The following is a 12,646-nucleotide window of genomic DNA, read 5'->3' as shown; positions in this document are numbered from 1 at the left end:
TTCCCAGTTATTCTGAGTATAAAAGCATGCTACAAAATGTGGTCAAACAAGCTATTTCGTCTTTTAAGGAAAAGAACTTTCTCGGAGTTTCAACACAGCTATTCTCTGATGGTTTTTAAGTGATTGGACAGGAACGTAAAAGTATTACAGTCTGATATTCAGAAATGTCAGGATTTTCATAATTTTTATTTTCCAAATGTCAGTTTAAAAGAACATTAAAAGCATCAGTAATACAAATCTGGCCTAATGGTTAACATCAGAACAATTATAAAATGTTTGAATCACATACTTTGCATCACAGTAAAGCATCAAGAGAACTAATTAATATGCCCTGCTTAATTAGTCATATAAGTGAATTCTCATTACTCTTATAAAAGTTTTCATTTTAGCCCTTATGGAGAAGTTATATATGCCTATTTATATCTTTATCTCCAGGTAGATATAGATATGGCTAGACTTATATAACTTATGAAGAGACAAGTTATATAGTCCTACCTCTATATCTATATCTACATATACCTACATATAGACATAGATACAGAGATATAAAGAATCTAGTCCAGTATGTACTTCATGCAAGTTAAATCCATAATTTGTTGATGAGCATAAAGAGACTGAAACCTCATATGCACATGCTTAATTTTCTTTATGCTACGATTTTTACCTGCCAAACATGGGTCAAATCGTCTCAGACTCAAAAGTCACAAAGGAAACCTGTAATTTTTAGTTTTACAATAGAAATTTTTTAAAAATATCTTTTACTGAGTCACATTTAAAATGCCTGGACAAAAAGAGATTCATACCTTAAAAAGTATGAAATAGCTTCTTGATTAATATTATTACTTAAAAAGCTGTTTGACTTATTGAAATAAATACCAGGTTCTGAATTTAGATAAATGTTTAATTCCTAATTTGCCACAATTCTTCAAATGATCTTGGGAGAGGATATTAGATTTCTTAATTCTTTGTTAAAAAGAGATTATATACCAACCTGTTTCATGGTAATATTAACAAATGAAAACAGAGTTGTATTTAAAATATAAAAGCACAATTGAAATAGGTCATAGTGACTTCCAAAAATAGCATTCAATTACCAAAAAAAAAAAAAGTGGGAGTGGATATTTTTTCTTCTGTTATAAAATTTAATAGCAAAAATAAAGGATAGAAGGGAGAGAGGGAAGGGAAGGAGAGAGTCCTAAAAAGTGAATTTAAAAACAAAATAAAATCCATATCTCATACTTTAACCTCGGAAATAGAAATGACTGGTTGATACTGGAAGGTCAGAAATATCAGACAAGACTGAGGAGAGTGCTAGTTGAGTATTAGCTGTCTTCTCCATGCCTCTCGTAATCTCTGATTTTAGGAACAGCATGGGAGAGGATGCTATAACCTGAACACCTTTCATCCAAAGGGACAAAGTGCCTTCCAATCTGTAATAACAGTTCTTGAATATAACAATTTATAAAGATAGGTTTTGTATCTTGATGCTCATCTTTCCTAGAAGCTATAGTTCCAAAATTGTACTGAGTTCAAAAGTCAACTACATCATGAAAACATTTTCACATAAAAAAATAAGTTTACAGTTGTTATGCTAGGCATCACTGAGTATATAATAAAATTAGTTTTAAGAGTAGAAATACTTAATCTATTTCCCCTTACTGCCCATTTCCAGTTTAAGATTCATGGGAGAGAAGGAACACAATTAGTTTGAAAACAGATCATCTTAAGAATTTTTCTACCAGGGTAATATATAAACAAAGATCAAAAAAATTTTTCTAAATAGTTACTTAGATACTCTTTGTCAGGTTGTGAACAAACCATTCTCACACATAAGGAAAGCATAAGTTGAAACACCCCCATTTCATCCTTACGCCTTCTTAGACAATAATTAAAGACTGTCTAGCACATACAACAGTCTAGCCCACTTCCCACATAACATAACAGCACCCTGATGAGATGACCACAGCTAGCGCCTACTCTCCCAGGAAGAGCATCACTCTACTATAGATGCAGTCCTCTTCACTAAGTTTCTTGGGTAAGATCATTCTGAAATAGAATAATTCATTTTTAGCAAGAAAAAACAGATTTCTTTTCGAAAGAACTGTACAGCTACTCAGCTGACACAAAAGAATAATATCTATAATTAGAAATGGTAATAATCATAATACTCTATTCTTAGATGACTGTCTTATGAAAAGAAAGTAACTAATGCTTGTGCAGTTTTGGAAAATATAGCTATAAATAATACATTTCTGATTTAACAATGTATTATTTATTCCAATAAGCCTGCTACCAAAAAAAAAAAATATTGACCCCATTTGAACACTTCAAAGGATTAAAATTTATAATTCAGTTAATAAAAATAATATCTCAGTAAAGATGATACTTTCATTGTCTTTAAACAATCCAGCTCACACTTCAAAGAATCATAACATTGACTCAAACGATCATAATCAGTTCCTCTCCTACTTTAATACAGTAGCAAAACCATTCCCTGGCATCTATTTAAAAATTTAGTACAAAAGATTGGAGTACAGGTCAGGTGTAAAATAATAAACTTTTTCATCAACTCTTAAAATGTCAAGAAACTGCAAAGCAAACCAAGAGATGCTAATACTTCAGAGAAAAGATAGTTCCAAGTGTCAACTGTCTAGGTCTTTAAGTTTTGATGTACCTCTGGTCTCCCAACATTAAAAAAAAATCAATTAGTATCAGAAACGAAAAGTTTATAAAGATTCGCTAGCCTCCACGACTCTAAACAGAGGGGACTGGAATCTGCTTGGCTGCTGTGCTGTCATATTCTTGCATTAAGTCATTAGTGGTGTGATAATGCATGGCAACATATGAATTGGCAAACCCAAAGGAGTTTACTGGCTGTAAGTTCTGCGGGATGCCCTCCTCCTGGGATGCACTGCTGTTGTAGATACTATAGTACGGCTCAATCCGAGTGTTGATGGGGGTGGAGCTGCTCTGACCATAGTGTTGATGTCCAGCAGACATCTTGGGACTGACCACACTTTCCTTTGAGTGACTTGGGCCACAGGCCTGGTCCACAAATTTCTTCTGGGGCTTTGGAGATAACATGTAGGCAGAGTTCGTTTCATGATGGGAGGATTTGTTTCTGTTGACTTCGAGGTTCCCTTTTCCCATGGCACGAAGTCGGGTCTTGTGTCTGCAGCAGAAAAAACCCAGGCCGATGTACTGGAGGCACCACAGCACTTTCCTTCTCAGCCCTGCACTGTTCCGAGAATATATAAAAGGATTTAATCCTGACTTGAGAAATATAAGCGTAAACCCAAACAGTTCAAACTGGTGAAGGATGAAGCTCCCATTGCTGGACAGAACCACCTGCACCAAGGAAATCCCCAGTGGAAGACAGCATAGCAGGACCGAGAGCACGATGATCACACAGGTGACCACCGCCTTGGAGTCCTTGGCCGTGGACAGATTGACAGCCGACACCAGCTGCAGCCGGCTGGCCGCAGGGGTTGGCAGCTGGTTGGGACTCTTGGTGTATCCGTGGGTCTGAACGTGCTGCAGTTTGTTGTAATTCTGGTTCCTGTACAAAGCCGGCATGGGACACTGGATGGGCTCGCCGCCTCCCTTCACGGGCGCCCCCATGAAAGGCTGTGGTCTGGAAGCATCCACGGTGATCACAGCGGGGCACTTTCTGACTTGAGCATTCTTCCGCAGTGTCTGAGCGATCATGACGTAGGACACGGAGACCACCGCCACACAGAAGGTGAAGTCGACCACGTAGAGAGACAGGATGGCTTTCCCTTCTCCGGCAATCAGACTGGACATGGGAAGGCAGAAGTGTGACTTGCTGGTTTTCAGGGTGGCCAAGGTGGCGAGGGTGAAACTGGTGGTCCAGAGGAGCAGAGTGAGCAGCAAGGTGCAGGGGAAGGAGGCCGTGCGGTTGGGCTGCTTCCCCAAGACCATGCGGAGCCGGTGCAGGGCAATCACCGCCACTGTCTTGAGGGACATGATGATGAAGCCCGAGCTAGTGAGGTGGAAGGTGAAGCAGAAAGTGTCTGGGATGCCACTGGCTGAGCTGAAGAACAACACGAAGGTGAACATGGGGGCCGTCACGCCACAAATGAAGAGGTCACAGAAGGACAGGTTCAGGATCATGAAGTCAAAGTTGGTTCTGAATTTCCTGAAGGCCGGGTCGAAGAAGGACAAGAAGACAATGAAGTTGCCGTAAGAGCCCAGGCAGAAGATGACTACGAGCAGAAAGGTACAGGTCACCAAGGTGGCCGTGTGGACGGGTTCCTGGAGACCCTCCCGGACACCGGTACTGTTCCCTCCCTGGGCGTGAGGCACGTGGAGCAGGGTGGTGTTGGGCACATCCTGAAGGTGGCCTGTTGAGTTCATCTTCAGAGACGACTCTTCCTTCTGTGGGAAGGCAGTCAGGGCCTCAACTCACAGACGAGCGGCGACTGACAAAAGGGGCCCAAGGCAGAAAATCCTGCGCACGAAAATGCAGCCCCAGAAACAGAAAGGAATGAATGGAGACAGCAGAGTGATTTCGTGATCTTTTACAAAAGCACTAGGCTTTTTCAGCTCTGACCCAGTGCCCAGAAAACATTTCTCCTCCCAAAGCCCCACACAGAAAAGACACAGGCACCTTGAAATACATTCATCCAGCTAAGTTTAGGTTTAAGGACACAGGGGTTTTCAAACTAGTTTAAGCATCAGCTGGAGAGCAGGTTAAAAAATAAAGAAAAGAGATACTGAGGCCTCGCCCCCTTGAGATTGTGATTAAAGGGTGAGTGTGCAGACGTTACCTTCAGAACTCTGATACCAGACATTGGACACCAAGAATATAACCTCTCCACCAAAGAGATCACAGTCTAGTTGGGGCAGATCAATCAAACTATGTAATTATAGCCAAATGTGGCAAATCAGCTGATGGCAGTGCAGTGTGGAGAGAAGAGAAGGGGGGATAGATCCAGGCCAGGGAGGAGGCTGAGAGGCTAAGGGGGTCTTCATGAGGAGGGGCTAGGTGGGTGAAAGGTGAGGGGTATGGAGTCGGGGACAGACAGGCTGAGAGAAGGGAGCAGGTCTTCACAGCAGAAGGACTGAGGCAAGAAACAGCATATGCTTGACATACAAGCAGGAGTGAAAGTCACTCAGTCATGTCCGACTCTGTGCTTTACCCATGGACTATAGCCTTCCAGGCTCCTCTGTTCATGGAATTCTCCAGGCAAGAATACTGGACTGGGTTGCCATTCCTTTCTCCAGGGGATCTTCCCAACCCAGGGACTGAACCCGGGTCTCCTGTACTGCAGGCAGATTCTTTACCGTCAGAGCCACCAGAGAAGCCCATAAGCAAGAGGGTACCGCTGAAGTATACTGTGGCCTTTTACATAACTTCCACATATCACTAACAAATCCGATTTCTTTCTCTAGGGAGAACCCTTTAATTTCCATTATTTATATATTCCCCCTACTTGTGATTTCTTGGCCAACTCCATATTCTCCTCTGGAAAAGACCTTTGTGTAAGACTATATAAGTGGAAGTAATGAACGATGTCAGAATTATATTTGAGATTTACCAGTTTGCTCTGTAAACTCTATATAAATGTGAGTTATCATGATCCCAGCAGGAACATCCTCATGATGAAGCAGGATGCATGCACTCACCCAGTTTTATCTACGTGTGCGTACTCTCTGGCAGCTTTACACCAGGTACTCTGGGTGCATAGATGAGCACGACACAGCATCTACTTTTAAAGAATAACTTATTTTTCTTTTTGGTCTTTTAACTTTCTCTTCCCATCTTGCAGTGAAATTTAAAATACCTTCACACAGTCTTTTGTTGTTCAAAATCACAAAGCCCCATTGGCCTGGTGTCCACCCTATTCCCAAAGATGCTTCCAGTGGTACATCCAAAGCTCTTGGCAACCGAAAAGAATGTGCTTTAATCCAGCATTTTAAGAATAACCAGTGGTACTGGGGAGGTCCGTGGGTGATGTTCAGAATATTTAACCACCAGCTCAAGCTGAGTCCCAAGGTCTCCAGTGAAGCCAGGGGTAAATCCTTTAGTTGCTGAATTATGGGGTATAGAGGAAGGGGCCTGATCAGCGAGGGATTACTGGGAGCTTCAAGCAGGAGTTAGGAACCACCCAATACAGAAGTCTCCCAGCATTCAGTAATAGATATACCTGTGCCAGTATCAGACACATTTCAGTTCTGAGGAGATACATAAAACTAACTGGTCTCCTTCATGAAGGAAGAAGATAACCTCTTGTATATTCTCAATGATCAAAAAGTACAGATCATGAAAATATCATGTATTTTTCCACTGGGAAGTGGGACCAACTTTTCTGTACTTCCCTTGTAAGAGTTCTACGGGAGAGAAGAACTAGTCCTGATCTTTAGTTTCCTGATGATTAGAATTAAAAAATAATAATAATGAACAGCTTATTGTTTTCACTTAAAGACTGTGTGCCTGTGTTCTGAACACTTTATGATACCTGTGTAGTGAAAGAAAAAAAAAAAACATTTACTGTTAAGTTTTTGTTAATGGGAAGATTGGTGTTAACCAATGAAAAAGGAAGTAGAAGAGAAAATCCAATTTGTAGAAGCAGAAAGGTGATACTCCTGTTTACAGAAAATCCCCCTGATTCTGAAGGGGGAAGCAGGAATTTGGTTTGGGAAAATTAGAAGGATGAAGTCTGGAATTTGGATGCTAAGAGAAATATCAAGTGAGTAATGACAAAGAACGGGGTGGGCTTCCCCGGTGGCTCAGTGGTAAAGACTCTGCTGTCAATGCTGAAGACATAGGTTCAATCCCTGGTCCAAGAAGATCCCACATGCCTTGGAACAACTAAGCCTGTGTGCCCCAACTATTGAGGCTGTGTTCCAGAGCCTGGGAGTCACAACTACTGAGGCCATCTGCTGCAACTACTGAAGCCTGTGCGCTCTAGAGCCCGTGCTCCACAAGAGAAGCCATCATAATAAGAAGCCCATGCACCACAACTAGAGAGTAACTCCTGCTCTCTGCAACTAGAGACAAAACCCATGCAGCAACAAAGAGCCAGCACAGCCAAAAATAAATAAATAAATGAAAATTCTTAAAAAAAAAAAAAAGAAGTGGTTGATGGAAGTTATGAAGAGTCCAGGCTGAGAAACATTTGGAAAGAGGAAAATAGAATGATGAAGCATCAACATTTGCCAAAGATAAGAGGCAGAAGGAAAAAAATTTCTTGCAGAAGTTGAGGGGCAACTTTTACTTTCTCTCCAATTATATTTTTTTCAATAGATTGATAAAAGAATTCTGAGTCAGGAATTCTGGGGCAGTATCATCATTAGTATGTTCCCTTTACTAAGTGCTCGTGATGTGCCAGGCACTGATCCCAGTGCTCCACACTATTAACTTATCAAATTGTCACAACCCTAAGACAGACAGTATAACTCATCTCTATTTTACAGACGAGGAAACTGAGGCAGAGAGAGCACCTATCTTAAGGGGCAGAACATGGATTTGAAACTAAGCAGTTACTCTCTAAAGGCTGCACACCAAGCTAAACAAAATAGCAAAACAATCAAGGCAGGGAGTCCCAGGTCAGAAGACAGTTACAGCAGCTATAATGTATTGGGTGGTTATTATATGCCTGACCTCTACTAGAAGCTTTACATAGGTTATCAAACTTTATTTCATTCTCATTATAATCCTATGAAGTAGGTATTGCAGTTCCTTCCCAACTCAAAGTTCCACGTATATATATCTGTATATATGTTTGCATGTACCTTTTTGGTGAGGTTGAAAAATTATGGCTTGGTATAAGGTAATTATAAATCACTCTGATTTGAGATAATTAGGAAAAAAGGAAGGAATCAGAGACAGGGAAGAGAAAAGAGAGAAAAAGAAGAAGACATATCAGAAGTAAAGGTTTCGGCAGAGAAACTTTTGAAGTAATAAGGAAGTGAAGGGAAAGTAAGCCTAGGTCTTAGTACTAAACTTTTGAGACTTTAAGAAAAAGGAGGCTGAGATAACAATTTGGGACAAAGCTATGCTGGCAGAATTATAAAACTCAGTTATTTGGGGTGGGGTGTAAATGAATGCATCTGCTACTTATTCCTAAATATTAAATAGAGGTTACCAACATTCTTTTCAATGCAAGCATACGAGCTACTGTTTATCTCTGGGAGCATAAATAGGGCCTAGAAGAAGATGCAATAAAAATAATAAAATCAGAAAAATTTTAAGTTGGAACACCAGTCTTAAGAAGAAGGCATATTAGACATAATAAGAAGGAATGAAATCATATCATATGCATCTTATTACAACTGAGGAGAGACCCTCAAGTAACTAACTAGCAAGCGAGGAATAGTAAGTGAAAATGTACATCAATGATTTCTCCTTATGATATGTGTGAAGAGCCTCTGATAATTGAGTGTGCTATCTTAATATTTTAGTGCATATTCAAACATTTTACATGAGCTTCTACAAGTCAACTCATGATCTGGTTTCTTCCAACTCTTCCCCCCCCCCTCCCACCACCCCCATAACGCCTTCAATTCCTCCAGGGCAGGCATTTTCAGAGTCTAACCCTCACAAGAGAACAAGGTTTTGTATTTTGTAGTACGGTTATTACTCCCACTGGATTTGTATTGAGATATCTGGAAAACGTCAGGGAAGTCAGATGACTTGTCCAAGGTCACTAAGATTCAAGCCAGACTTATCTGCATTTCAGAGGCCATGCTCTTTCTCCCCACTGAACTACTTTTGAAGCCCGGAGCGGCTGATGCGGTCGGGTGGGGTCGGTGGATGAGGGAGAGGGGAGGCTGGGGAGCACCCTCCTGAGGATGGGGCTGGACTAGGAGGCTGCATGGAGAGCATGGCGACCCCGATCGGGAACTTGAGGGGGTAGGGGCTGCGGGGCTGGAGAAGGTTATGGTGAGGAGGGCCTAGGCCGGTAGGGAAGCATGTAAAGAATTCTGGAAAGGGTCGGTGAGATGAGGAGGGTTCAGGCAGGGAATGGGCGCTGGGGGAGGGGTTCCACCGGCCCCGCGGGGCCCGGGGACGCACAAGGCAGGAGCGAGATGGTTTCTCCGCAGGCCTCGCCAGGAGCGCAGGTGCGCGGCGGCCGGGCCCGGACGCACGCGGCTGCCGGCTCCCTCACCCGGCGGCCCTCCCGGTCCCCGCGGGGTCGTCCTCCTCCGGGGGCCCGCGGCCTCTCACCTGCCTGGTGGCCGCAGCGCCGCCCCTCCTCCTCCATCTCTCAGCCCGGACCCCAGCTTCGCCCGCCGCCCCGGCGGATGCCGAGCCGGAGGCATCATGGCCATCGCCGCCGCCTCCGCGCATCCCGGGAGCCGCGGCGAGCCGGGGCGCGGAGGCGCAGTCACGGAGACGCCGAGGGCGCCGCCCCCTCCGCTGGACACTCGGGCTCTGTGCCCCGCCTGCCCCCGCGCGCCGGCCGCCTCGCGGGCCTCGTGGTGTACCCGGGCCGGCAGCTCCCGCCGCCGCGACCTCCTTCCCCCGCGCCGCGCGGTCTCAGGCGCGCCGTTTTGCCGCTCGGGAAGTGGGGGCTCCCTGAGGCTGGCAAGAGCTGATATATGGAGGAAAAGGGGGTGGACTGCGTGGAGAGGAGAGCAAAGGTGGGGGCGCCGATAGCACACAGCGTGATCCATGGGGGCCTTGGCCTTAAGAGAGTGGAGACCGTGGACAAGGCGGGTGGTGGCTTGACGTCGGTCTTAGCGGGGTCCAGGGCCTTCCCTGGGCTTCTGGCCGGCCCGCCGCCGCCCACCTCGCCCCAATTCTGGTGCTTCCAAGTGCGCCTGCCTAGCTCCTCTCTACGCTGCAGGTAGTACTTTGCTCCCAAATTAAACTGGCGTCGCCTTCCATGGTGGTACCTGGAGACCCAGAATTTGTAAATCACGTCATTGTAACAGACTTCAAATCAAACCAACTTTAACGTCATTGTTTCTTTCCTTCTCTGGGCTCACTGAGAGGGAAGTTATTAGGAAACAAATGCAAATTGCAAAGAAACTACCCATGCAAATGGGTAGGAAATGGGCAAAAGCCAAAAAATCATGGCCATCACTCAATGCCATGTTGAATGTAAAACATCTTGAAAAGCCATGTACTAGCTAAGCTAGTTTTAGTAAGAAAGAACAGGAACCAAAAAAGTAACCAACCTCCCATCCTACAGTCCACAGTGTGTCCAAAATAATGAACTCATTATGTGGGTTGTAGTCTCAACAGCAATCAAGTAGCATTCCCAAGTATGTTTGCTACTCAGAGACAAGAGGGTTAAGCCCTTTTTCTGCTTCAGTGTCCCAGCCTGCTAACTAGGATCTTGAAAATTCCATTCAAGTGAAGTACTTAGGATATTGCCATTGAAACTCTTTTGGCTAATGGTTATCTTTCAAAACAGAACTGTTTGGTACCAACAAGTACCAAAGACTTTGATTTATGCATATAACATATTTTCCCCAAGTCACCACCCCCCACTCTGCTTTCATCAAAAGAAAAATCAAGAGGGCTGGATAATTTATGTGGTAGATATTCTGTCCAGGAGTTGACTGTGCTATCAAAATTTACAAATAACTTCAAGGAAAATTTCCAACTCCCACAAAATAGTCTACTCCCCTACCACTTGCAGCAATTCTAATCTATGTTGTAATGGTGACCTCAGAGGCTAGAAATAATCGACCAAAGAACACCGTTTAGTATTTAGAGTGGAATTGCCATTCGAAGTGGAAACTAACCAAATGTCACACTCCTCTCCATATAAATTAGCTATTGCATAATTTCCAGCTCGTTTCCAGGCATGTGGCCATATGACAGAAGGATATTACAATAGGTCTTGGCTAGAATGCCAGGAATTACACCTATGGGAAAAATTATCTCATACTGGACGCACACACAAAGTCACAAGTTGTAAAGGATTAGGCGATCTAGAAGAGAGTATCTGGGATCACCAGTTCCAAAACTAGTATCAACAAGACTAAAGCTACTATAATTATGTCTACAGAATGTACCAGCAGTGTGTCAGATTGGAAAGAACACTGTCTTCACAGTGGAAAATCTACAAATAAACAAGCAGGGCTGACTAAAAATATGTTAAGATAAGAATAGACTATCAGTTTGCAGGGAAACTACCATTCTGATACACATTATCATTGACAATGGAAACTGACATGTGCACTTTGAGGAAAGAACATCAGAGCCATAAAAATGTTTAAATTCATGACCCATAAATCTCACTCCTTGGAATTTATCCTAAGGAAATACTTGAATATAAAATAAAGTTTTAAGCATGAAGGTATGAAAATATTCACTGTGGTGTGATCTGCAGCAAAGAAAGCTGAAAATTTTGATGTTCAATTATGGTGAAATACTCCAGTTACATTAACAGGACAGGTGGCCTTTAGCCACAAAAACAACTATGAAGACTACAGAAAGTTAATTTTTCCTGTAAGACAAAATACCTACTGGTCTTTTCTGGCCACATTACTAATCGTTCACAGGAAGAGAAGAAGGTAAGTTTTCCTCCCGAATTTTGAAACACAACTTGCAAAGTCTTTCTTTTATCAAGGATGCACTTGGGAAACTAAAGATGATTTATCGGCTCTTAGAACAGTTAAGAATACAGGCCTTCTCTTCCCCACACTTCTCCTTGCCACTCACCCACCCCAAACCTGCCTTGGCTGAGCCTTCCAGGCCCAATCAGCAGTGAGTTCCAAACTTTGGTCTGCCTTCACACACCTTCCCCCAAGGCCTTAACACTGGCCTTCCCTTAAAATGGTTCCTGCTGTCTCCATTCTTTGGAATGCAGCATATTTAGACAACAGTTGCCATTCATCCCTTTTCTCCCCCTCCTCCTTTTCATTCCTGAGGTCACTGACAGAATGTTTAGGAATTAAGTAATTCACAATATAAGCAGTTAGGGTATCAGAATAATAAGCAACTGCTAAGCCTGGTATTAGATCACATGGGGCATTTTAAAAACTCTTTAAAGTACCTTGATTTTTAGGTCTCGAATGGGCCTTCAGGGTCTTCACCAGGGGTTCTTAATCATGGCCACACAACTGAAGCATTGACGGAAGTTTTAAAACAACACTGATACCAGAGCCCCAACCACAAAAACTCTGATTGAGGACCACAGTAGGTGCCTAGTATGTTATATTTTTAAAAATTCCCCACTTTAGGAACCTCACCTAAATACAGCTTAGCTAGGACAAAACTGAAGTGGTCAATATAACATAAAGCCTCACTGCTCAAACTATGATTTCGGGACCAGGTATCAATATCATGAGCTGGGAGTATGAACTGAAATTCACATTCCAGGCCCATCAATCTGAGGATCAATCACCCAGATTTAAGTGTTGTCAAACTTTCCATGCTGACAAAAAACACTCACGTGCCTAATGAACAGGGTAACCACTAGGCACAAGTGGCTAATGAACATGTGAAATGTGGGTATTGAGACTGAGTAATTTTTAATTTAATTTCAAAGTAAACAGTCACATGTGGCTACGAGCTACTGTAACTGGGCAGGTGTGATCTAGATGATTCACTCTGGTGAGAGGGCATGAATTCAAGGATCCAGATCTATGAATGCAAAAGGAATCCACAAGTCACTGGCTACAGAACTGTCTTCTCCTTGTAATGAAGACCAAAAACCAGGTG

The 12,646-nt window shown here is 43.1% G+C and overlaps 1 protein-coding gene across 1 annotated transcript; it reads right to left on the bottom strand.

The window, feature by feature from the left end:
* Window positions 1–207: 207 nt before the first annotated feature.
* On the bottom strand, window positions 208–9,306 carry GPR75 (G protein-coupled receptor 75). Its single transcript, XM_065929296.1, has 2 exons — window positions 9,194–9,306; window positions 208–4,471 (listed from the first exon to the last, which is right to left on the bottom strand). The coding sequence occupies exon 2, from the start codon at window positions 4,375–4,377 to the stop codon at window positions 2,755–2,757; it is 1,623 nt and encodes a 540-aa protein (XP_065785368.1). The 5' UTR covers window positions 4,378–4,471; window positions 9,194–9,306; the 3' UTR covers window positions 208–2,754.
* Window positions 9,307–12,646: the final 3,340 nt, after the last annotated feature.

The sequence above is a fragment of the Muntiacus reevesi genome, chromosome 3 (genome assembly GCF_963930625.1).
Source record: "Muntiacus reevesi chromosome 3, mMunRee1.1, whole genome shotgun sequence".
Classification (NCBI taxonomy): Eukaryota; Metazoa; Chordata; class Mammalia; order Artiodactyla; family Cervidae; genus Muntiacus; species Muntiacus reevesi.
The sequence above is the reverse complement of the archived record's forward strand: the minus strand, read 5'-3'. Positions and strand labels throughout refer to the sequence as shown.